The following is a 25,296-nucleotide window of genomic DNA, read 5'->3' on the forward strand; positions in this document are numbered from 1 at the left end:
GATCGAGTTTGACTCGAGCTCGTATTCGAGCCGCTCGCCGCTGCCCTCTGCATCATGATACGAAAAAAAAAGATATGCAACTAATGAGCCAATTACTGGTGCAAATGACTTAAAAAACAAATCCAAACACACATTTGCCAAAACGATAGGGGAGTTAGGTACTATCTGAAGCAACATGACAAAATTTTCTCAGTATCTGTAGCAAGAAATATTGGAAAGTGAAAAAGTTCTCTGCAGTTTCATGTCTGAGATCAGTCTTCAAATCCGACTTGAGTCCCTTCCGAAGATGAAACGTCTCCCCCAATCAGATATTACCAGCAGCCTTGTGCGCCAACTTACTAGCTTGCTGGATTTGAAACAAAGCAAAACGTGAAAAAAGAAGTCAAAGTGGAACCACATACAGTTCAGGGGAACAAAGAAATCAAAACTTGCAGGCACATAGATGATAGTAGTATTTTTACCTAGCATAAACTGAATACCAAAGCCACTGCGTGCTATGACCTATGGAAACCCAATCTCCTGGGAGTTGTGCTGCAGCTTGTTCTCCACCCAGTGGTGCAAATTGTCCAAAGTGTTTGTACCTTTAACCGTAAAAGTCAGCAGATATTAAGCAAAATAGCCAAGATAAGGGACCATTATTCTTTACTGTTTGGTAAAAAAAAATTTATTGGCTGCAATTGTTGCAAATCTATTATGATCTGGTTCCATAAAAACCTTGTCTGAGACAAACAAGCTAGTGTGTTCTTCTCACTTTATTGCTTCACGAAGGGCAGTAGTTTGAAGATTGACTGTTATATCAACCAATAAGAGCTTTTGCAAATTGCAAAAACTGAAAAAAAAAAAAGAAAGAAAATATATCGTCTGAAGTTCTGTATGTAGATTAATCCTTACCTAAATGGACGGAAGCGATGCCTTCCTGCTGCTCTGAACCTTATTGGCCCTTCAGGATACTTTTCACAGATATCCATGCGGTTGAAGCAGTCAGCAAGATAAACTCCTTGCTGGGAAGCCACCTGAGTACCGAACATCAAAAAAAAGAGGAAGCTAAGCTCAGGCAAATCAGCCACACTACCCAAAAAGAAGAAAAATCCTTTCCAGTTTCCACTTACCTGTGCTGTTGGAGGAAGACTTTTCATCTGTTTGTCCACTTCAGCAAGTGCTTGTTTGAATTTTTCGATGTTCAGTTCATCATCACCGTCTTTACTCTTCAGTAGTTGAAGAAAATTCCTTAGTTGGTTTTTCTCCAGATGAATCTGTACCTGGGGATACCTTTCAGCAATGTCTTTGATAACCCCTTTAAAATCATCCACCTTCAGGGTACCAGAGTTATTCGTATCGGCTTTACTAAATATTGCTGCGATATCTTCCTGATAAAAGATCAAATCCGAAGCTTCAGTGATAAAATCAAAGAAAGAGCATGCTATAGCTACAAAGAACATGGATGTAAGATTTAACAATTTGACTAAAAGTATGTTTTCAATCTATAATGCATGCAATTAGAGAGCCAAACGTTAGAGAAGATATCTTCTCCATATGACTTCATGACAACAAAGGCTACTGCTGATCCTCAGAAAACAAAACAAGTATCCAAAGATTTGCTACGTAATCTTGACCACAGGCCTCGCATTCTATGGCAAATGATGCATCTTAAGGAGGCCGGTCAGGGAGGACGAGAAAATAGCACCTAAAGAAATGTGAACTGTGACTTAAATCCAAAGACTAAGGTTGTGTATTGCTGCTCATGCTAACAATTAAGTAGAAATAATTGTTGCATACCATTACTTTACGTTGGTTGATTGTGGCGCAGTCACCTAAGGCGTATATGCTATCGCAACCTTCCACCCGCAGCCATTCATCAGTTGCCAGAACTCGTCTACTGGTCTGTCATTCACACAAAGTAAAAAGTTGAGCTTAGTAATTTATATGTGATAACAGATGATAACAAAAACTTTTGGCGTAAGAAATGTTTGTAGCATTGTAATATCAAGTGCCAAATCGAAAAATCAGGCGTACAGGTATGAAATCAAAGAGAAGAATTAGAGATGCATGCCATACCTGACCAATCTGCTTCATAAAATCCATGATAACAGGTCGAGTTCCAATGCCAGTAGACCAGACAACCATTCCAAAAGGGATTTCTACAGTTTTACCAGAGCTCCTCTCTTTAGTGGATATCTCCTTATCAGATACCTTTACAACCATCGATCCAGTTTTTACATCAATTCCATCTCTCTGGAACTTTTCTTCAGCAAATTCAGTAATTCGCTTATCAAACCTGGATAAAACAAAGGGAATGAACTGTGAAAACAATCCACAACTGCCAAAAGCAAACAAGGTGATTTGGAGAATCCATATAACTGTCAGACCCATGTGCAGGTGACATGGAATTGTAATTTTAACATGATCAAACTCCTGCATTTTGATTGCTGACATACTCTACTGAACTTCTGTGCCATAAGTGATTTAAACACCCTCCTGTTTTTTGTAGTACAATCAAGTGTTGAACCAAAATTTCGTCGTAAAATAAAATACAAGGTAAAAGACTAGTTACAACACAGAGCATGCTGATACAAAGCATTGGCTATGAGTAAACATTTTGCTTAGCTTCTAATTCGAGAAAAACAAGACTAGTTTCTTATCATATATAATAATAATATAATGTCAAATGACTGATTAGTATATTGGCTGTAGGAGGCCTTCCTTACATGTTCAGAATGTGATCCGCAGCTTCAAGAAGTGTTATTTTGACATGTTGCTTAAGAGCAGGGTAAAGCTTGGCTAAATCCTCATTGACGAAATCATGAAGCTCTGCAGCAAATTCCACACCAGTTGGACCACCTCCAACAACTACGAAATGCAGGATCCTCTTTTTCTCTTCTTCACTTACAGTTGGAAGGCTTGCCCTCTCGAAACAGTCTATGACTGTTCTACGGATCCTTTGAGCATCTTCGACTTCCTGAATTCATGTCATTACTTTCACTTCCAACACAAAATAATGGAAATGACACGCACCTACATTTTGTTCTTTTTCTCTAAATGGCATTATGGCTTGTCAAGTTACCTTCAAAAAGTGAGCATACTCCACAACACCAGGGGTGTTAAATGTATTTGCACGTGCACCCATTGCTACAACCAGGTAATCATAATCCACTGTAAATTCTTCTGAACCACCCAAGTTGTTTTCTTGAGTTGAGCGACAGCACACCTTCTTGTTTACTGTATCAATCTTGTAGCATTCAGCCTCCTTGAAGTGGACATCAAATTTTTTCTGAGGCAGGAAAGCAAGTATAGCTGTCATGTCCTTCAAATGGTTACATAGGTTTGGCTAAGTGTAAACACTACTTATCCACCACTGTAATTCTAAGAAGAAGCATATTGTATCAAACTTTGCAGTTATCAAAGAGGTAGACCACTGTGATTGAAGTCCACAATTGCAATAGGTACTTCTACAGATAAAAAAATCATATATAAAGGTGGAATTGTCTTTTTGGCAGACCATAAAGGTTTCATTAGGAATTTAGGACCTGACAGCCAAAGGGAAAAAGGAGAAACAAGGTTTTCTGGTTCTTAGACATATTGCAGAACTACGCATCCAAAGATTTGGTATGAAAATGTCCCCTTTTCATGTCTTTTTCAGAATTAATTATTATCACAACATGGTAAATGATCATTTATCTCTATTAAAGAGGACTGCAACATGAGTATGGCTTTTGACTCATGGAAAAGTTTCCAAATCATATCAACCAGCAATTATACAAAGCTTTTGTAGCAGTCCATAGTTTCTAATTTAATGTCATTGCCAACTATGTAAGAACATAGAGGAGACATGCCTAAGAGCTAACACCATAACCTTTGAAATTAGCATTGCCTCCTAAAAAGTAGAACTTAGAACACAAAAATTCAGTATGAAAATCTATACCTTCCTAACAATGCTGCGGATTGGCTCCACAATGCTGCGTGCTTCAACCGTGCCATTGGTAACACTTGGTAACAAAGGAGTAAATGCAAAATAGTTTCGCGGTGAAATAACATGAACATCATAGCTGGGATCTTTCAAGCTTTTAAGAAAGCTTGTTCCAGCCCATCCAGTTCCTAGAACCACCACTTTCTTTTTCTTGACATCATGAGCTGCATCAGCATAGCCAAATTGGAATGGCCTGGCATCAGAGAAAGCAGCTACACCCCCACCACTGCAGAATCCAGAATTCAAGAAAAAAAAAAGTATCACATCTCAGATATCTTCAGAACTATTGTTTGAACAATTCTTACCCTGCAGAATCTTCGTATCTTTTTCTGTTTAATATTAATCTTGTTTGTAGAGAGGATCATGGCATTATATTCTAAAAAAAGAAGTGTACTTCAACGAAAAAACTTCAATGTAATTGAGGTGCAAATATGAATCTCAAATTTTCAGCCTCATTCACTGTGGTACAAGAAGTGGAAACCATAACAGTTAGTGTATATTTCTGTTAAGAACAATAAAGTATTAAATTGAATACCAAAAATAGAGTTTCAAAAGGGGTTGATTGAATTTTGAGATGGAGAATAGTTAAGATCTATCATGGCAATTAATAAGGATTTGTTCGTCTACATGAATATGCACAATAGAAGTAGATTCAAATCCTAAGCTCCAACCTTCAATTAAAAAATGCTCATACAAGCGTAAAAAATTACCACAAACAGAAGAGAATAAATCCTGACTGCAGAAAAGTTACACCTTACCAGTGAATAAAGCAAATAAAGACATAATTATGAGAAGATTTTATGATACATTATTTTCTTCCAATAACTTCATGGATTGAGTTTTTATCAACGGTGGATTTTTTACATTAATACGTGTAGATGTATGTTAATTATGTAAAACATGACATTCAAAATTGAAATTGGATTACATAGCATAGCATGCATCTACACCTGCTCCGGTTGTGTATGCATTGTTATCCTATCTTGATTATGACAGCCTAAACAATGTTATTTGCTTATAGTTATAGCCATTGAACAAAATCAAATCTTACATTCAGCAAAATAAAAATCAAATCTGAACGCACTACCACCTACTTTAAACACAGTAAAACATACACTGAAAACAATAATTACCATCAATATGCAAAAGGAATTCTTTTCCAAGTAAAAAAAAAAAAACGACAAGAGCAAACGACAAGAAAACTTTGTATAACACGTAGCCTGTTACATAGGAATTATTAGTAACGAAACAAAACAGAGAAAATATAACAAAAAATCCTACAAAATATACATTATATCATAAAACTACACCTTCTAATAATTAAAAAAAACATAGATTTAGATTGTAGACCTGACAGAGAGGACAACAAGAAGTTTAGTGACAGTGGGGTGGTCATGAAACGCCCCTTTGGCTCTCTGGTAAAAATTATAGCCTCTCATCTTTTTTTTTTTTTCCCTTAACTCTCTTTTCTCTTCTGCTACTTCTTCTCTTCTCTTGAGTGATGATCAAGAAACCCTTTAAACTCTACTTGCTTATACAAACAATCTCCGTAAATAATGAATCAGTATGAGAAGTTAACATGCTAGAGGACTACCTCCTTTGGTAGGTTTCTTTCTTGCAGTTTCTAATGTTATTAGACTTCCCTTATGGGAAGATCATGGTTTTAATGTCGGAGTAACTGTCAAGCAATATTAAGCAGTCAAACACCTAGGAATATGGACACTTGCCCAATTCTTATCGAACTACCGGTTTCCTGCATGCTCTCAGTTTTCTTGGTAGGTAGGTTTTCCTACGCCTGTTTTGTCTATTACACCACACAAATTTCGATTTCTTCGCTGGTTAATTCTATTCTTGGTATATTCTACTAGTAGTACTAGAGTATTAGTAGTATTAGGCTTGTGTTTGCCTTTTTTTTTTTTTCCTTTTTTTGACGACCAACAACTCCTATTTTGTTTAGAAATTTGTAAGCATACTAACACATGTTTGTATGGGCTTTCCTGTTGGTCACTTCATTTAGGTTAATCTGATCTTTTCGTTGTTCTATAGAAAATGGCCAGATTGATTTGGTGTAAACAATTCATTGTTATTTTTTAGTATTCATTGTTAATTTTAATAAAAATTATTAAAAATTATTTGAGTCGAATTGAGCCTTAACGAGTCGAAAATCTTTAAATTTAAATTCGACTCGATATTACAAACGAACCCTAATTCCTATTCGAATTCGTTGAAAATCGAACTCGAATCAAGTCCTTAACGAATTGAGGCGAAACTGTTCGTTAAGGAATTGGTTCATTTACAGCCATATTCTTCTCACTAATCCACTTTAATTCAAGTACTAACATCACACAACCAATGAAATAGGTGTGTATCACTTAAAACATGATAGCTTATAGATAATTGCTTGATTTAATTTTTTGTTTGATTATTATAATTTTTTTGTGTTAACTTTTTTAAATTTACTACTATTGGATTTTTTTTTTGTCAAATAATGAATTTACATTCATCAGTTCAACTAAAGACATTTTTTCAATCACTTGTACACGTATCGAGTGCATGACAGCCCAAAATCTAATCTTGGATGCGTAATAATGTACACACAAATTCTACAAGATAAGAAGACATGTAAAATGCTAAAACGCCTTTGTTATGTAGCAGAACTTAAATACATCTAATCCTAATGTAAACAAAAATATAGGACCTACAAACTAAAAAACCTCTCTATAGTGTATACATAACTCTTCCCTTTGATTTTAGTCATTATTCAGCTTTTAGTAAAGACCTGCTTAAATTGGAATTTCTTTTTAGTCACTCACCCAAATTTAGTAAAGACTTGCTCCATCGGAATTACAGAATTCAGATTCAATCAACTCCTCATATTTAGGCAGAACATTTGTACAACTACTCAATAACGCAACCTACAAGCTATATCATTTGTTATCATTGGCCAACTAGTGTTACTCGATAGGAGTCTCCCTCTAATTTATGCCAAATAAAAAATTAACTTTGAACCACAACTGTATTTGAAATTGTAATTGTAGGTGTAATTTGCACGAAAAGCCAAAAGAGAAAGGGATAATTTTAGTAACCTCCCCTGAGATTTCTCACAATATCACTCAGGTCCCCTGAAGTTTTTAAAATCTCACTTATCTTCCTTGAATTGGCATTTATTGTAACATTTTAGCCCCTTTGGAGGAAATGCAAGAAAGATAAAACTTTTATTCTAGTACTACTTTCTGTTATCCTACTTATAAAGTTTGCAACAACAATACAAAACAAAATAATGTTAACTTTTTATAAGGTGTAAATTCCTTAACTTAAACTATTTATTTTAGTTGTTTTGGAACAAAGTAAAATTTACACCTTGACGAATTCACACATATAAAGAGATTATTTTAATTTTCAATACAACTTAAACTACATCATGTATTAAATTGTATTTCCTAAAAAAATTTCTTGACTTTCATATAACTACTGTTTACAAAATTTTTCAAGGTGTTAATTACTCACTAAATTCCTCATAAGCGGTTGATCTCAATATAGAGAAATATAGACCATTATTAGTTATTAAGAGCAAGGGTAATATTACTCACTAAAAAACCTCTCTATTTTGTTTTGATTTTTTGGTTAAATAGTTATTAAGAGCAAGGGTAATATTGTCAATTTGTAACATTTGATAAGAATATTTAGTCTTGTCAAGTTGATAAGAGATAATATTATGAGATTATCCCCAAGAAAAAGGTAAAATAATTTGACTAAGTGGTACGTTTTACATAATATTTACAGTTGCTGAAGATAAAATAAAGGATAAGCAACTGGTATTCCATGAAGAGATGTGGAATTATTATTGGTGTCGGGGATCGAAATTCTGCTCAGCCATTGTTTTCTACCATTTTGGGGATGACACAAAACACATTTGTATTGGAGCAGATTTGTGACAAAAGGATCAAAGCAAGCCTCAGCATTTTCCCGTTTGATCGATGATTAGGCCACTGATAATAATTTCTCATAAAGCAAGAGGCGGCCATTGCATGTAGAATTTGATACTTTAACCACGAAAATGTTCAGATACCAAGGCAAAGATGTTTTATTTTTCCATGCACTGATATTCAACCAACACTTAACATATGTGGAGAAACTCGTCCATTCTCAATCTTCTTTGCAGCCAAATTCAACAGCAGTGAACCATAGCACGTTGTCCCATACATACCAATTAAGTGCAACAGCACTGCACAGTTATGACTAGTTACATTATGAAACTCCAAATGTAAGTGAACTCCTGCTCTGAAAATTCAAAAGCAATGCTTTTCTATTTCTTTTGGAAAAGGGGGGGGGGGGGGGGGGGGGGAGGATGCAGGGAGTTAGGGAAAGAGGTATGAAGGATGTACACTAGACGGGGCAATCAGTGAGAAACTTCCCAGAAACGGGTTTTCACTTAGAGAATGGCTACAGCCCTTGGATGTCTGCATCAAATGCGACTTGAATCTCGCCCAAAAAAGAATCTCCTTGACCAATCACTGACCACCAACAACCTTGTTCGCCAGCTAACTTGCTTGCTGCATATAACACAGATATCTGGATTAGATGAGTTCAATGCAGCCCAAAACTTAAAAAACACAAGCAAATGGTATTTTGTCTGTTTAAAAAAGTAGTGGTTACCTTGCGTAAACAGAATACCAGAGCCACTGTGTGCTACGACCCATAGAAACCCAATCTCCAGGAAGTTCGGCTGCTGCTTGCTCCCCACCCAGCGGAGCAAATTGCCCAAAATGCTTATACCTGGGGTTGGAAAACACTGACATGTCAACATCTACAAATTCTGACGGGAACTTCTATCATTTGTATCTTTGTCAATACGGCTCAAAGTCTCAACTGACAGTTGTAGCTGGAGATTATCCTTGGGGTCATTGCAGCACAGTGAAGTTGCAACTAATTTTTGTAGCCATAACATCCAACGCATGAATTCCCTCATAACTGAGAGGTTATAGTCTATTTTCTTAAGGAAAATAACAGCGTTGAAAGGCAGTGCCAGACGTTGATATTAAACATATTATTGATTTTTTTTTGGGGAGGAGGGGGAGGGGGGTTTTGGTAGGCTGTGAGTCTCTCTAATTTCCTACTATATCTGTAAAATGATCCTGCTGTTAGATTTTTCCAGTACACTATTTAAAGAGCAAAAAAAAGCACAGGCAAAGGTAAAGTTTAAAGTTTAAAGAATTAGCTTGTGTGGTTTTGACTTAAATGTACAAGATATCTAGCAATTTTTTGAACAGCTATGACATACAACTACCATCCAGACTCCATCCTCAGTACCTTATCCCTTACAAAACTCATTCCTATATCTATCCCGAGTATCTTCTAGGAAGATAGGAAAAATTTTTCAAGGAACAAAAAAATCATACTGCAACAGAAGCTTGCTGGAAATAACTATAAGAATCCTAAACTTAATAGCAAAGTTGAGCAAAAAGTACAATAATTAGTCTGTTGAGACTGACAACCTATTTCAAGAAGGAAATAAAAAAAGCGTGGTCTAAATTTCTCAACGGGAAAGCTTGTTCCCTTTTTAGAGTGCAACCACATGAAGTAGAACGTGGGAGCAGTCCCAGAATTAAGGGACAAGCTGAATCTTAGACCAAATAGAAGAATTACTCGACAAAACTGTTTTGAAATTAGGTAAGGGTCCCTGAACAATTCTATCTGTAATTTAAGTGACACTAGTGTACAATGCAATATTAAGAAAACTCCCCTATTTTGACCTCAAAATTTTCTCCTATTTCACCAAAACCCTAGAGAATGTTGAAAATCCACTTTCTAAGTTGAGATACCTGACATAGAAAGTAAATCTTTCCACAATAATAAAAGTCTTTTTAAGCCCTTTTCAACATCTTCAGGTTATTTCTAAGTCCTTTTAAGCTGAGACAGCATTATTTAGACATCTTCAGGCAAAATGTAATCTTCAAGTAAAACTTTCCGTGATAATAAGCAAAACAGAAACAACCAATAAAAAAGCTTTCAGTTGGAACAAGGGATCTGGCTATCAAACATACATGAGTGAGAAGAAAACCACAAGAGTTCATTTAGCAAGACCAAGACTTTTGTAATTAGACACTATGTATTAAGTAACAGAAGGTTCATTAGATCATATTATACTAGAGTTGATTTAGCAAGACCAATACTTTTCTAATTAGACACTGCATTAAGTAACAGAAGGTTCATTAGATCATACCAGTATTTCTTTATTACAAGATTCTTCATTTTCTTTGGCCATAAAAGTTCTTCTAGTTTCATGTTGAGGCAAAAATTTATGCCATTGCTTGTTATTGTGAGATGGTAAGCACTTTTACCTTGTTTCTGATAAACTTTGGCTGCTCTATCATATCTATGGAGAAGAGTTGATAGTCAAGACTGAACTGGTATGAAATGAAAGTTTTGACTAGTAGGCATTCTGTAAGAAGTATCAGACCCCGGTCTAAGTTCAAAAGAGTTAAATTCCCACATATACTGTAAGCTGAACCCAGAATCTCAAACATTATACTCATTAAGTTTATAACAAACCATCTGATATTGATAGACTCAGTGTGAGGCTCAAGAAGTATAGAAGATTTAACACCCATTTATGTTTGGTTTAACAAAATGGAAAGTGCCCAGTGACTCTGATGACTAACAATTTCCCATGGAAACCACCTAAGACAATTTTAATTGGTGGGCAATCACAATAATGACCCTCATCCTTTTGCCTTGTATTCTTCCTTATGGAGAACAGATTCCACATTCCTCCATATTGTGTTGGTGGTTTCATGGTACCACATGCAATCATTGATGAGGTATTTGTGATTAATGGTTCGTAAATCAAATTAACAATTAACTTTATCTTTCTTTCGCATTTTGCCAGTGTAGTGAAGCTGAAATTGAAACACGGAATTATGCTACCAGGCCTTCTGAACTCTTTCTGTCTGCTCAGTAATTACAATGATAATTATAAATTATAGAGGTGTATACTTGACTGACTGAAATAGCCAAATACGCAAAAATGATGGTTTTCGCCATAAGCCAAGCACACAGTCAAACATTTCAGAAAGCTCCTTTTTATTTGGTTTTTCAGATGTGGAAGCATAGAGGCAGTTATAAGAAGAAAAGATTCTCCAATCATGATCAGACATTATTATTTGGTTTGATGGAAGCAATCACTAACTGAACTATGTGAACAAGATGATCAATACATCAAATCAGAAGGTAGTTTTTCCTCTTTTAAAGGTTCTGTAGTCCTATATGAATTTTTTTTTATTTTCTAATTATACAGAGATTAACTGATTAATCACACGGAAATACAGAAACTACAAGCTCTGCAAGAGGCAACACATACCGGAAAGGGCGAAATTCATGACGCCCACCGCTTCTAAAACGGCGCGGGCCTTCTGGATTTCTTTTACACTTCTCCGAAAGGTTGAAGCACCGAGCTAGATATGCACCTTGTTGAGAAGCTACCTAGCATTCCAAAAGATGAATTACATGAGAAATAGTGTCAAAATAAGGCAAAAGCAACACAGAGGAAATGAAAATAAGTAACCTGAGCAGTCGCAGGAAGACTCTTCATCTGTGTATCAACATGAGAAAGGGCTAACTTGAACCCTTCAATATCTATCTCTTCTCTATCATTACCCTCGGGGTCCTTGAATAGGTCTACCACATCAAACAGATGCTTGCTTTGTAGGTAAAGTTCCACTTGGGGGTATCGAATGACAATGTCCTCAATCACTTCTCGAAATTCCTCAATCGTGAGACTCCCATTATTATCCTTGTCTGCTGCTTTAAATATTTCTGAGATATCTTCCTGATAAAAAAACAAGTGAAACTAAGAATGAACGGCAAGATAGTAAAATGAAAGCAATTTTGTGAGAACCAACACATTGATACATCTTAAGAATATAATGTGGTTCTATAATTGCATGAGAATGGTTGACCGGTAAGCCCTTGTTAGGCTATTATTTAATTCTTTTTCCTGACTAGACTAATTGTACCAATGACTGCATGCACCTCAACAAAGTTTCACAACTGCCTTGTTTGCTAGTTATTTTTTATTAGCTCAAGCCCCAAAATCTTCACCTTGATTTTGGGGCACCTCAACAAAGTTTCACAACTGTTATTGTTGGCTTTCAAAACTCAACTATATTCAAAAACTACAGTAATAACTAGTTCATGATCCTTGATGCTGAAAATTCTCCGTAGAAACACTTCATGTTAACATGCTAAGTTGATGTAAAGATATTATATCTGTTAGACTTACTGTGTTTTCTCAGCTAATTGTTGATATGTCATTAAGATGATTAAAACCTGAAAACTGAGCGACCTCATTCAAGTGCATGCATGCCAAACAGGGAGTAATTTACCATCATCAAGTTAATGGGAGTTTACAACTTTCTTGTCTAACTCAGTCAAAATTCTAAGTAAATGAACACATATAAGAACATATACCTTAATTTTCTTCTGCTGGAGATGGGTACAATCACCAAGAGCATAAACATATTCACATCCCTTTACTCGCAGCCATTCATCAGTTGCTAGAACACGTCTACTGCCCTGCAAAAGGATTAGCATTGCAATAAATTGGCATATAAGAACACCAGTGTAGAACGGACTTACATTTTTTTTAATATGCTCACATACGAAATCAAACTCAGTTACAAGGTAGCTTGATACTAGAAAGAGAAATAACCAAAACATAGGGAAGAAGTGAGAGCTTACCTGACCAATTTGTTCCATAAAGTCTTTCACAACTGGACGACTGCCTACTCCTGTTGACCAGACAACCATCCCATGCGGCATGGAAATATCTTCTCCATTTGATTTCATTTTCATGTTTACGGTTCTATCAGAAACACTGACAACCCTCCGTCCTGTTAAAACTTCAATACCATCTCTACTGAATTTCTGCTCAGCAAACGTGCTAATTCTTTCATCAAACCTACATTAAATGTATATTCACAAAATCAGCTTTCCAGATATTAGGTCAAATCTAAGAGATTTCAAAAGCAGAGATAATGTATCTTTCCAACTCTCCACAACCATTTATTGGCTGCTATAAAGTTTCTTTCAAACTCAATAAAACCTAAAACTGGTTATTCTCTTTCCCCCACCCACACCAAAGCACAGCAATAAAAACAACAGATGGAAAGACATGTTATATAGCATTGCACAACTATTAACAGACAGGATATGTGTCACCTATAAGTTACATGAACAAAGATGAAATAACCAATATAACTACACAAGAACAATTGAAGAGCACCAACTAAATGAACAAGTTGTTTATAGATAACTAGCCAGTCAAATCTACCCCCTTAAACATCCAGAATAACTTATTAGGACATTCAGAGGAAATAAATCATCAAAGTAGTGCCATAGAAACAATAGCACAAGCCACTGGCCAGAATGAGTAGGTATCAGGCAAGTTAGGTAGTTAAAATATATCCAACGTAGGTTGCCAACTACTATACTAAGTCTACTTGCACATGAAAGGGGGAAAATCCACATCCTTTTCAACATTTACAGCTTTGATTTGGAATTATGGCAGGGCTTTGGAAGGACAAAGAACAGATTGCTATTAGTCAAAGATTATTGTTGAGACATCCACAAGGTGAGTGCAAGGTCACAATGCTGAGATAGGAATGGTGAAACAAAATTATTCTAACAGACAGTTTAGAATCATTAGATTGTGAGTCAAAGGCCCAACATAGCATCAGGACTACTCAGTCTAACTTGGAAACTGAAATGTAGGAATTTAAACAAACATATATTCTCCATTACCCTGTTCTCCCATAGGAAACAATTTTCAGAAAAGGACTACTACAACAAAAAGGAAGAGGATAAGGGAGTCAAGATTTTCATCATCAAATGCATAAAAATGCTGTTGCAATTTTGAGATAAATTTGGCAAATATATACAAGTCAGTTGGCACTTGCTAATCAATTCTATAAACGTTTCTGAAGAGTTATCTCAAGATAATCTTGTGATGAACTAAATGTTTGATCTCATGAACGATGAAGGCTGTAAGAATAAGGAAAACTTAAGCTTGTAATCAAGATGATGATATTAAAAAATGTTTAAAGTTTTGTATATATCATATACTTGTTTTGAAATTGTCAACTATTGCCTTTTCGTTCAAAAGGGATAATCCAACTTCAAATAGGATGGAATATTCATGAAGAGTTAAGAGTGTGATAGCAGTTTAAACAGGACAGAAGGAAAAATATAATATCTCATAATCTAAAAAGAAACTTTTGTTGTACAAAACCCTGAAAGAAATAGTAAATTTAATCTTCACATTAAGCAAAATGAACATAATCTCAACAGTGCCTAGGAAGAAAAGTACAAAACCCATTTTGATGCTGTGGCGACAAGGTAGTATAGAAGGCAAAGACCAAGCAGCTAAAGGAAATTTGTAATAAAAAAATCTACTAGCCTAGAAAGTCGATAACCTTACCATAGATCTCGTCTTGTGTGTGCCTATTTCTGGTGGTGCTACTAGAAGTAAAACTCAATGCCTATGAAAAACTTTCAGAGTCTTAAACTCACCAATTTTTTGTCTACAAATGAATCAGAAAATTAAAAATCTCTGCAGGATCACCATTTCTAAGAGATCCACCATTCAGAAGGTTCAGAGAAAATATGCTAGGAAATAAACTGGGCAAGGCATATCTTACGTGTTGAGAATATGGTCCCCAGATTGGATCACTGTTATTTTTACTAAATCTTTAACTCCGGGGTATATATTGACTAGATCCTCGTAGACAAAGTCATGTAGCTCTGCAGCAAACTCTACACCAGTTGGACCTCCACCAACAATAACAAAATGTAGATTGGTTTTTCGTTCTTCATCTGTCAACCCTGGAAGAACGGCTTTTTCAAAGCAATCAATTACAGTCCTCCGGATCCTTTGAGCATCTTCTACTTCCTGCATACAGTTCATGGCTTCTTTATTAAAGGAGAACTCAGAGTCTAGAAATGAGATTCTTCTAGTGATAGAATCATTAAATACTGTTCCCAATAAGCTGTTAACTGACTAAATTATGCTTGTCTCCAGTGAACAAGTACTCAACCTTCAAAAAGTGGCAATACTCTGCTACACCAGGAATGTTAAAAGTATTAACTTCTGCACCTACTGCTATAACCAAACAATCATATTCTAGATCAAATTCATCTTTTCCTGCTAAATTCTCGTCAACAGTGGACTTGCAGAAAACCCTCCTATTTGCTGCATCAATCTTCAGGCATTCTGCTTCCCAAAATAGTATTTCACCATTTCTCTGTCATGAAAGGGGAATTGATGAAAAACCCATCATTAACTCATCAATGGGATACGTAATTGGAAATCAGAGAAAGGAAAAAGAAAATTGTGAGTGAGTTATAGGCACAGAGACAATAATGTCCTGAGACCAAGTGAAGAATGATGTAGCTCAGAAACGGACAAACTAAACATGTATAGAAACAAGGGAGGGGTGAAAGGAAAACTTCCAGGCAAGATAAAGATACAAAAATTTCCAATTTCCACCACAACAGCAACCCTATGGATAACCTAAATGTACTGCATGAAGTTTTCCAAGGAAAAAAGAAAGATCAACACAAAAGACACTACCATCTTTGCATCACCTTTTTTATCATGTTCCGCACAGGCTCTACAATACTTCGTGCCTCAACTGTTCCACATGTCACACTAGGCAGCAAAGGAGTAAATGCAAAATAATTCCTCGGGGAGACAACTTGCACATCATAGGAAGAAATATCCAGATCCTTCAGGAAGCTAGTAGCGGCCCATCCTGTCCCAAGCACAACCACCCTCTTCTTCTGTGATTTCTTATTACCATGTTCAACAATGGACATTTTGCCGTCTGATTGAGAATCTGCATATGCAATGAGACCTCCACTACTGCAGAAACCAGTGAAACATGAGGTTTACAGATTGAAAAAAGGACCAGAAAAACTTGCAGTCCCTAGCACGGTAAAGCATAAGAAGAATGATACACATAAAAAGATAATCCATCTCCTATTCCATTTACTTGTAGCATTATATAAGAATACAAATGAAAGCCAACTGGCATCTGAGGGAACAAGTCCAACTCCACAAGGAAATCCTTGTGCATTAGCTACTCACAATGTAAAAATGGCTACCCTGAACAAATTATAGAACCAGAGAGAGAAGTTTGTTAGCCAGATATTACTAGACTAACCAGATTAAAATTTCTATTCCTGTCATAGATGAGTTAATAATGCTCCATTCATACCCCAAATGCAAGCATGCACAACTCCCCCAATTCCCAGACCATATTTTACCTGAATATCTTGATGTGCACAAGAAAAATCACCATGCACAGGATCAAATTTATTAAACACTGGACTCAAAAACCAAATGAGTGAAATTTATGATTCAAGTTCATGTAGAAATTCAACAAACTGTAGCTATTAAGTCCTTTAAACACTATCAATCGTCTAAAGAGATTATGGAAACTCCTAAAAAAGCATGCTAATCAACTGTCATGGGTTCATAATCCATCAAGTGAATGCTTCAATTTTACTACCATCTGATTAGCCCTTATTTCCTTATAAAGCGGGGAGAAAAATTGTCAAACTGAAAGACTTATGAATCATAGATATGACTATTATTGACAGACTCAAGTATCAATCATCCACATTACCAGCCTGTGAAACAATAAATCTGTCTTTTCTTCAAATAGTCTAGATCAGATAACATATCAAACAGTAGAACCATACAAGTACAGTTTTCTGGTCAGCACTTCTCAGCAAGACAACATGCTCAATCTTCCATTCAAGAATAAAAGAAAAGAACCCGCCAATATCACAAAATCAACATGTTTAAAATGGGAAATTCAGTCAAACTCTGAATATCACATTCGCAAACTTCTCAACCAAACAAGGCAATAACACATCAAACAACCAAAGGTACACAAAACAAGCATGTAAATGAATTAAACAAAGATAAAAGATCCATTCTTTCCACTAAAGAAAAAGAACCCATCAAGGTTTACCAATAAAGATTAACAAAATGTAACTAAATTCAAGCCAAGATGAAGCACAGAACCTTATAGAGCAGAGAATCAATAACTTAGAGGCATAAGGCCGTCCATGAAAAGCACTTTGCAGGTATGACAGAACCCTCATATTCAAATCTTCTCCTCCTCCTCCTTTCTTGGCTGATCAGAAACGAGTGTGTGTGAAATGAACAGGAGAGTGGGAAGCCTCCGACCAACTGTTTCTTCCAACTTTGTGTGGATTTTGTCTTTTTCCGTAGCTAAAAGTGCCAGCAAATTTTTCAATCAAATTTTCTACGTATACTACTACTTACTACTGTATAAAATAAACAGCATTTGTTTTTCTCTTTTGAATAATTTTTAAGGTTTTGAGTTGGGATATTTGAGTATTTTAAGGCTGAGTGTGAGATTAATGCCGCGTGGCAATTATGGTTAAAACCTCCACTGGGAACGCTCTGACTTGACTTTAGGTCTGACCACTGACTTTTCCCCATTTGGAATAAGATCTAATCTCTCTCTCCCTCCCTCCCTCCTTGCGGTTGTTTGTTACCACTAACGTGGCTGTTGGTGCTAATAAGTCTTCTCCTTTTGGTGTCGTGTAGACCTGAAAATTTTAGTAAGATGGTCACATTTTTTATCTTTAAAAACACAAGATCAATAGAGATTTCTTATTTATCTCTTTGATGACTCGAATTTTAAACTTGTGACATATAAGTTTATTTGTGACCTTGATTATAGGTGGAACGTGCATTTTATTAATTAAATTACGCTTCGTTATCAAATAATAACACTAAATAATCATTTATGATGCTTTAATAGCAAAATTTTACTAAGATGGCAATGCATTTTTTAGAATTTGCGAGTAGGATCAAAATTTGAGCAGCTGAATTAACATATTCAAGTAGTATTATTCATGTACTATAATTTACAACTACTACATCATCGAGACTTGATGAATTAATGAGAACTGTGATTACTGGTTGGTTGTAGTGTTAGAGCTCCATTTCTATCTCTTTAGCTACTTTTGGCTCTATAACATAGTTGTATCTTCGTCGAATTGTATCAAGTTATTGTATTTTCTATATTATTCAAGATATAATCACATTATATTATTGTATTGCAGAAAGAGTCAATATGTATAAATAAAATATTATATATATTTTTATACAATAATATAATGTAATTATACACCACAAATTATAATATATACAATGATCGGACAAAACCAGATACAAATATACAATACAGATGCACCTGTCCCGTCCCCCTGTCTAGAAAATGTCAAAAGTTTTCTTTTTAAATCCAATTGCATTTAGCCTTGAAAGGATGATTCTGTCATTTTAACAAAATTTAAAAATAAGTTATGGCAATATCACATGCCATGTTAGCATCATGGACCGTCTACGTTCCATGTTTTCCTTTTCCCAAAACCAAAAAAAAAAAAAAAATTCTGTTTGTCTTGGTATTAATTTATTGATCTTTTTATTGTTGATGCTCCTCCATTTACTTACAAAATGTGCTCAAACAAGTTATTTATGTGGCAAATGATAACCAGGTAGTTCAAGGTTCGTAAAATCTTTGAAACAAATTACTAATTATGAAGTAATGAAATAGTAACAGTATCAATCAACTTAAGTGTTAAAATACTTTTGAGTAAATTTCAATCGTTGAATAATCTAGAAGGATGGAGACGAGGACATTGGAAAAATCATTAGCTAATTATTTTCTTAATCTCAAAAAAATCAAATGTGCTCTTGGTATAGCTAACCTTCAACCACGTGGCATGGACCAAACAAAGCTTGTTCAACCAAATTGATGTATGGAGTCAGTTTGTTCAACATTCACTGTGGCGCAATCAAAGGGAAAAGATTGAAATAAGCATTTTTAGTACAGCTTATTATAGGTGATGATATAGACAATGAAGTCAGGAAGTTTTAGAGTTAATCTTGTATACACTGACAGTATATACATTATTTTCATTGGATACATGATATATATATAAAATTCAGATTTTTAATTTAAATTCAGGTTAATTGTCACAGATTTAGTGATAATAATACATACATTGTCAATGTGTATAAAATTAATTCCCAGTTTTATATAGTGTTATTGATGTTAGTGTTGGTCCTAAGTTTGTTCCTCGAAAACAAATATGTAACAATTTTATGTTGTATTAATATGCTCTCTCTAACTTTTGAATTTTGTCAGTATGGACTGAATTTCCCACCAGAGCTTAGTAGATTGTTAAAATAGACATTTGAACGTGCAATTTTGACTAGAAAAAAAGAATATTACGGAACTCCTATTTCGTTTGTTTCTTTATCTACTCTTTTTTTTTTTTGTTGCAACGATAGGATTCCTATAACCTAATCTAGCCTAATTTAGGGGGATAGAAAAGAGGGATCCGATATGAATATAGGCTCCATCGAAAAAAACCAATTAAGGCTGCCACATATAATGGCAAATTCGTGGGAGGAACGATTGACCTCCTACACCACCAGGATTTAAGTATCTTTGGTGGTGACCACCAGGCCAAAGGCCTAGTGGCGTTTGTTTATCTACTCTGATAATTCAATTCTGCTGCCTTCAATCCTTTTTTTTTTTTTTGGCTGCCTTCAATGCTTAATACTTCCATACATAATACCAGCAAGTATGAAATGGGTTCTCCTAAACAATGCCATTTCAATGATTAAGCTGGAATTAGGTGGACGACCATTTTCACTCGTAGTGATACTACACGCAAATGAAGAAAAAAAAAGAAAATGTAGAATAACAGTTCCTATATTAGTAGACAATTCCAAATCAATATTAACTTTCAGCTGAACATAAAAGACATTATAGTATCATATTAACATTTAAATTCCGGTTATGAAAGTTTGGGTAGTTTTCGATCACCATGAAAGGTCATAGGATAGGCTTCTTAAAACTATGACTCACTTGAATATAACAGTTTCTGTAGTAGCAGACAATTCCAGATCAATATTAACTTTCAGTTAAATACAAAAACATTATAGTATCATATAACATTTAAGTTTGGATGATTTTCGATTACTACGAAAGATCATAGGACATGCACCTTAAAATTATAAGTCACTTACAAATCCTTTTCAATAACATAGTTCATCTTTACTGACTGAATCAACAGGACCAGGGGCATAGATAGTTATTAGTGACAAAACGTCATAAACAGTGTAATATTTTTTTGAACGAGGTGTAATTCAGTACAAATTACTTGTAAAAGTTCATAACAAAAACTCAATTATTATACATGAAATCCAGATGAAAAGTAATAGAATATCACACCTCTATAAAAAAGATGGCCAAGAGCAATTTACATATAATTACAAAATATTTAAAAAATATTATACTGTTCAAGAACGATTGATCTGACAACTATCCATACCCCGTGCCATTCGAACCAACATTGGTGGATATGCATTGGCATTCAAATACTATATCAGTCAGACCAGTTCACAAACAATGTACACTCTATTAGATCATGTTCGTTGTCACCTCAAGATATCCTCGTCCGCAAGGTGCTAGGAATACGGCTATACTAGCAAGAAAGAACATATAGTAATTATTATAGGTTTGTTTGGATTGTGTTTTATTTCCCCAATTTTATCTGCTTACATCATCATTACAATTTCCAATACACCTTTTTATCTTCCCAATTACCTTTTTATCTCACACACATCACATCACAAAAAGTGTTACAGTAAAAATATTCCAAATAAAACACAATCCAAACAAACTATAGTTTCCTGGTATTCCCACCACTGTGGAAAAACTTACATGCTGCAGAAAAGTGTGACAAGGCCTATGTCTGATATTCTTCCAAGCTTGTTGGAACCTTCTACGCTGGTCAAAAAGCCACTGGAATATTTTGTGTTCGCGTGGTTGTGCAGGCCTCGTACTTTCCACGCCCCCGCTTACGAAATACGATGAATGACACAAGCAAGGACAACAGCAGGACACGTACCAAACAAAGTCGTATGCCCAGAAAAGTGATGCCTTCTAAAAAGAATCCTTAAAATGTAGGGCCATTTTGGAGCTACAAGTTACACGTGAGCAAGATTTTGCATGAGATACAGGAGGATTTGGTATTGGGAATTTCTTTTTCAATTGTCTGCTTCAATATAGTAATTTTTTCGAACTTTTATTTCCAAATGATGTAGCTTTTGATCTATTTAGACATAAATTTATTAAACAATGCACTCAGAGTACGTTATTTAAAAAACACGTTCACAGATCACGTTTTCTTAAAAATCATCAATCTTTAGGCTGGTGGTCACTAACAAAGATCAATTGCCACATTAAAGTAGTTTTGCTTTAAAAAATTCACATCCATCTGATTTGGTGGTGGTTCAGTCCTCTTCGAATTACCCATATACCTCCTTGGATCTGCCCCCTTTCCCTAATATAGGATATATTAGATTATACAATAGTTATCGTCTTTGGAAAAAAAAAAAAGATCACATTTTTTCAAAACCTTCACTGTTTGGGAACAAGTTTCAAAAAGTTGCATCATTTGGAAATTTTCACAAACACAGTCCCTTATTTTGAGTAAATTCCAACGGGTGAATGTATGATCTTATAAAAGAAATTGTCAAAGTGATTTTCAAACTTCTTTTAAAAGGGTGAAAAACATATTTACCAAACGTCATGTATCTTCAAAAGTTGCATTCACAAATTGCATTATGTCAAAAGTCGAATAACTCTTTTCAAAAAGCACCACCATTGAAAATTTACTCCTTATTCCTTGCAAAAGCAAATTTGCAATACAATGAAAAAATAAACCTAAGCACATTCAACAGCCCATCAAAATATCCCCCTTTTTCCTTACAAAAAATTCCTGACATGCAGAAAGCCAACTACCTAGGGTAGAGAGTAATTGAATGGTTAGATTGATTTTTTTTCCCAAAAAAAGGAATGCTTAGATTGACAAAGAAATTCCAACAAGAGGCACGGAGTTCTACCACAGGGCAAAGTCGACTATAGCATAATTTAACAATACAAAAATCGCCTGCCATTTAAGCGCTCACTATTAGCAAATACCAATATTACTGTTGGAGAGAATCCATTTAAAAATTTTTTGAGTCATTCCTTGACATACGGTATTACCAATAGCATGCCCAAAATACCTTTTCCGGCACTACAGAATTTGGCCAAAGAACAAAGCTAGTATATTGCATCTCGATCATGATTCAGGTAATACAGAGATTTGACCGTAGAATAAGATCAGTGTTTGTCTACATCATTTCATCTGAAAGCCCAGTGGCATCTATACTAAAACAGCAAATCACAATACAATTGACAAGAATTCACATCTTCGCACTTTATATTTACATTGGAAGAAAGTAAACAGGTACTCCCAACTTCCCAAAGAGACCTGACGCCCATTTCATGCTGTTGAATGCTGTTAGCTGACTTCAACTATCTTGTCATATTTCAAAAATGGTGCATCTGAGATCAACAAGCTGCACATTACATCATAATTTGAGATGGAAAGAGATGAAATTATAATGTCCTCCATAATCTGATTGTAGTGCAGTGATTTAACTCCACCCTCATGGGGTATTAGATAGGCAAAGCTGATAAACAACACTCCTTTCTTTTTGAGTTTTTCAGTTACAATCACCTTTAGTTAAAAAGGTGTGTGTATAGTTTAAACTCAATCAGTGGAAAGAAGAGCCAATCAATTTTTCTTTGCAACTTCCAACCCTCGCCGCCCAAAAGCTCAACAAGGTTGTGCCTCAGTATTACGAATCATCACTAGGATTCTCCAACATGAGACCAAGCTTATGGCATGAGGCACATAATAACTCAAAACCATCTGAAATGCTTCACTGGCCATGACTGGCTCATAAAGCCAGTGTAGGACTTCTTATTCAAAGACTGTTAGTATTCATTATGCCCCTCAGTCATCACAGAGCTGTGTTATTACTAACTTCCGCTTCAGAAAACCTTGCTAAGATTAGAAAATTTTCCAGGATCTCAATTGACTTAGATCCACAACTAAAAATTGATTATCAAATTACAACCTCAGGAAAAATCCAATAATTTCACACTCTGAAGTAATCACCAAGCAGGTTCTCCCTTAAAGCAGGGAATTGAGGTGAACCACACCTCAAATAAGCCATCCTTGACTCAGCTTTCAGATCAGATTAAACAGACAAGTTTTTCATTCATCCTAGATATTAGTCCAAGCACATCCAAAAGAAGGAAATATATTCCAAGCAACCAAGCAATTAAGATAGATCACTGGTAACCAAAACAAACATGCTGGATAAGATTCTGGCACAAGACATGGAATTTTGAACCAAATTTAGTGTTGTTATTTAACTCCAATCTCGTCAGCATTCAAGAGAAAGAAGCTGATGGCAACACATACTTCTCTGAGTTTTTCAGACCCTAAACCCACAACAGATTTAGTCGGGTAAGAGTATAGTTAAACTCAATCATACTAAACAACAATCCACGTTTTCATTTGTATGCAAACCATAGTAACATCAGCCAAAAATCCTGTCAAGGGACAAGACAAATCATCAAACTACTGTAAAAATACAAGTGCATGTTCTTTTACTCATTTTACTAAACAAACATGGTATCATATTCCTTGACAACCATAATAACAACATTTTCACAGATTTCATCAGAACAATATTTCATTTTTCTTGTACTATTAAAAATCAAAGACAAGAAGGAAAAAAAAAAGATTACTGCCTCAGTTAAATCCCATGTGATCGTGTGCAATGTAGCTTCACCAAGTAGGTTCTCTCTGCAAAAGCAGAGACTTGGCTCCACTACACCTCATATAGGTGGATTATATCATCAATGGCATTTGAAATACAAAAGATCAATCATAATTACAAAAATACGTTCAATGAAAACGAATGAAATAAGAAAAATTCAAATCAACGGCTATAGTCTCAGATTAATCCCTTATAAACATAGTAATATCATCTATTGGTGTTATTACTACACCTGAAATACTATCCAGCAACATTATTCACAGATTTCATCAGAACAACTTTTTCTTATTTCCTGTACTCTTGAAAATCAAAGACGAAGAAAAAAAGACCAGATTTCTGCCTCAGTTAAATCCCATAGGATCATGTGCAATGTAGCTTCACCAAGTAGGTTCTCTCTGCAAAAGCAGAGACTTGGCTCCACTACACCTCATATAGGTGGATTATATCATCACAGGCATTTTTGAAATACAAAAGATCAATCATAATTAGAAAGAATACGTTCAACAAAAATGAATGAAATAAAAAATTCAAATCAACGGCTACAGTCTCAGATAAATCCCTTATAAACACAGTAATATCATGTTCTGGTGTAATTGCTACACCTCAAATACTATCCAGCTTATACTAACTTATCTTCATTGACTGCTAAACCATTTCCACTATTAACAAATGCATAAATAATTTGATTATCAGAATTATTATTATAAAAAATCAATAAACGATAAGTAATTGCAAAAATGAAAAGGGCTCAGAGGAATATTACAGCTCTATCAATCAAGAATTTTCTGAAGCAGAACTGGCATTATAAGCTGAATTTTCATCATCCCCGCCGAAATTAACACAAAGAATATGTTATGCATCTTAAAAATAATGGATATCTCAACAGAATAACACAAAAGATAGTAATTTTTTGATTTGGCTCATATCAAGAAATTCAACCATTTTTAAAATTTTGCATCAGAGAAATGCTCTCAGAAGCGCGGATAAATCCAATTTAATCATCGCCAAAGAAAAACAATTTTCAAAATTAAAGCTAAATTTGAAGACAATTTAGCGGATGTTCTTAGAAGTAAAACAACAAGATTGAATTTTCCCCACGTTGACACCGCCGGTAAATTTTCATATTTGCCTCCTTGACTAGACCTTTTTTCATTTATGTAAAATCCAGAAAAAAAGCTAAAGGTGTTGAGGCAAGTCATTCGAAATTGGATAAAAAACAATCAGATGAAGGCTAATCAAAATATAGCCGTTGCTTTGACACAGATTCAGCCCTGGGATGAAATTAGGTACATGAGGCTGAACTGCAACACTGAACGGCGACGTTTTAGCACGAGCTTTGGGGCAATCTTCTTCATTTAATATAGATTCGGAGCAGCCCGGGAGGCTACGTGCAATTCTATCAATTTCTGAGATTGAAAAAAAAACCACAAAAAAGAGAAATTCGGTGTGTGTTCTGTGTGTGTGAGAGTTGGAGGAAGAATGGTGGAGGGCGGATTGAATGAAGGGGAAAATTTAGGGTTTTATAGAAGAGAGAAGA

General features: G+C 35.1%; 2 protein-coding genes and 7 non-coding genes across 9 annotated transcripts; all 9 read right to left on the reverse strand.

Annotated features, from left to right (window-relative positions):
• Positions 1–169: 169 nt before the first annotated feature.
• LOC113743483 (external alternative NAD(P)H-ubiquinone oxidoreductase B4, mitochondrial-like) lies at positions 170–5,556 on the reverse strand. The gene is made up of 10 exons (XM_027271513.2): positions 5,315–5,556; positions 3,920–4,190; positions 3,062–3,268; positions 2,706–2,956; positions 2,056–2,275; positions 1,777–1,881; positions 1,110–1,367; positions 892–1,013; positions 462–581; positions 170–346 (listed from the first exon to the last, which is right to left on the reverse strand). Exons 1-10 carry the CDS (start codon positions 5,401–5,403, stop codon positions 259–261), a joined length of 1,731 nt encoding a protein of 576 aa, XP_027127314.1. The 5' UTR covers positions 5,404–5,556; the 3' UTR covers positions 170–258.
• A 2,474-nt stretch (positions 5,557–8,030) lies between these two features.
• LOC113743354 (external alternative NAD(P)H-ubiquinone oxidoreductase B1, mitochondrial-like) lies at positions 8,031–17,353 on the reverse strand. Its single transcript, XM_027271338.2, has 10 exons — positions 17,055–17,353; positions 15,608–15,884; positions 15,058–15,264; positions 14,662–14,912; positions 12,704–12,923; positions 12,434–12,538; positions 11,529–11,792; positions 11,325–11,446; positions 8,621–8,740; positions 8,031–8,517 (listed from the first exon to the last, which is right to left on the reverse strand). Exons 1-10 carry the CDS (start codon positions 17,132–17,134, stop codon positions 8,430–8,432), a joined length of 1,734 nt encoding a protein of 577 aa, XP_027127139.1. The 5' UTR covers positions 17,135–17,353; the 3' UTR covers positions 8,031–8,429.
• A 5,192-nt stretch (positions 17,354–22,545) lies between these two features.
• LOC113688677 (small nucleolar RNA snoR97) lies at positions 22,546–22,656 on the reverse strand. Its single transcript, XR_003448042.1, has one exon. It is a non-coding gene; the product is annotated as a small nucleolar RNA snoR97 (small nucleolar RNA).
• A 672-nt stretch (positions 22,657–23,328) lies between these two features.
• On the reverse strand, positions 23,329–23,436 carry LOC113688675 (small nucleolar RNA snoR97). The gene has a single exon (XR_003448040.1). It is a non-coding gene; the product is annotated as a small nucleolar RNA snoR97 (small nucleolar RNA).
• A 292-nt stretch (positions 23,437–23,728) lies between these two features.
• On the reverse strand, positions 23,729–23,846 carry LOC113688662 (small nucleolar RNA Z278). Its single transcript, XR_003448028.1, has one exon. It is a non-coding gene; the product is annotated as a small nucleolar RNA Z278 (small nucleolar RNA).
• Positions 23,847–24,097: 251 nt separating this feature from the next.
• LOC113688661 (small nucleolar RNA Z278) lies at positions 24,098–24,215 on the reverse strand. Its single transcript, XR_003448027.1, has one exon. It is a non-coding gene; the product is annotated as a small nucleolar RNA Z278 (small nucleolar RNA).
• A 285-nt stretch (positions 24,216–24,500) lies between these two features.
• On the reverse strand, positions 24,501–24,594 carry LOC113688660 (small nucleolar RNA Z223). The gene has a single exon (XR_003448026.1). It is a non-coding gene; the product is annotated as a small nucleolar RNA Z223 (small nucleolar RNA).
• Positions 24,595–24,675: 81 nt separating this feature from the next.
• On the reverse strand, positions 24,676–24,766 carry LOC113688682 (small nucleolar RNA U36a). Its single transcript, XR_003448046.1, has one exon. It is a non-coding gene; the product is annotated as a small nucleolar RNA U36a (small nucleolar RNA).
• A 231-nt stretch (positions 24,767–24,997) lies between these two features.
• LOC113688684 (small nucleolar RNA snoR134) lies at positions 24,998–25,153 on the reverse strand. The gene has a single exon (XR_003448048.1). It is a non-coding gene; the product is annotated as a small nucleolar RNA snoR134 (small nucleolar RNA).
• Between the last annotated feature and the right edge of the window lie 143 nt (positions 25,154–25,296).

Source organism: Coffea arabica, chromosome 5e (assembly GCF_036785885.1).
Source record: "Coffea arabica cultivar ET-39 chromosome 5e, Coffea Arabica ET-39 HiFi, whole genome shotgun sequence".
Classification (NCBI taxonomy): domain Eukaryota; kingdom Viridiplantae; phylum Streptophyta; class Magnoliopsida; order Gentianales; family Rubiaceae; genus Coffea; species Coffea arabica.

What these genes read in the sequence shown, in the direction of transcription:
- LOC113743354 (XM_027271338.2), bottom strand. Translation starts at nt 17,134, where the DNA reads ATGAGGGTTCTGTCATACCTGCAAAGTGCTTTTCATGGACGGCCTTAT. An exon ending in TGCGGAACATGATAAAAAAG is followed by an intron (nt 15,265 to 15,607) that starts GTGATGCAAAGA and finishes CTTTCATGACAG; the next exon opens with AGAAATGGTGAAATACTATT. An exon ending in AGTATTGCCACTTTTTGAAG is followed by an intron (nt 14,913 to 15,057) that starts GTTGAGTACTTG and finishes AACTGTATGCAG; the next exon opens with GAAGTAGAAGATGCTCAAAG.
- LOC113743483 (XM_027271513.2), bottom strand. Translation starts at nt 5,403, where the DNA reads ATGAGAGGCTATAATTTTTACCAGAGAGCCAAAGGGGCGTTTCATGAC. An exon ending in GCGGATCACATTCTGAACAT is followed by an intron (nt 2,276 to 2,705) that starts GTAAGGAAGGCC and finishes TGTTTTATCCAG; the next exon opens with GTTTGATAAGCGAATTACTG. An exon ending in GTCTTCCTCCAACAGCACAG is followed by an intron (nt 1,014 to 1,109) that starts GTAAGTGGAAAC and finishes TTCGGTACTCAG; the next exon opens with GTGGCTTCCCAGCAAGGAGT.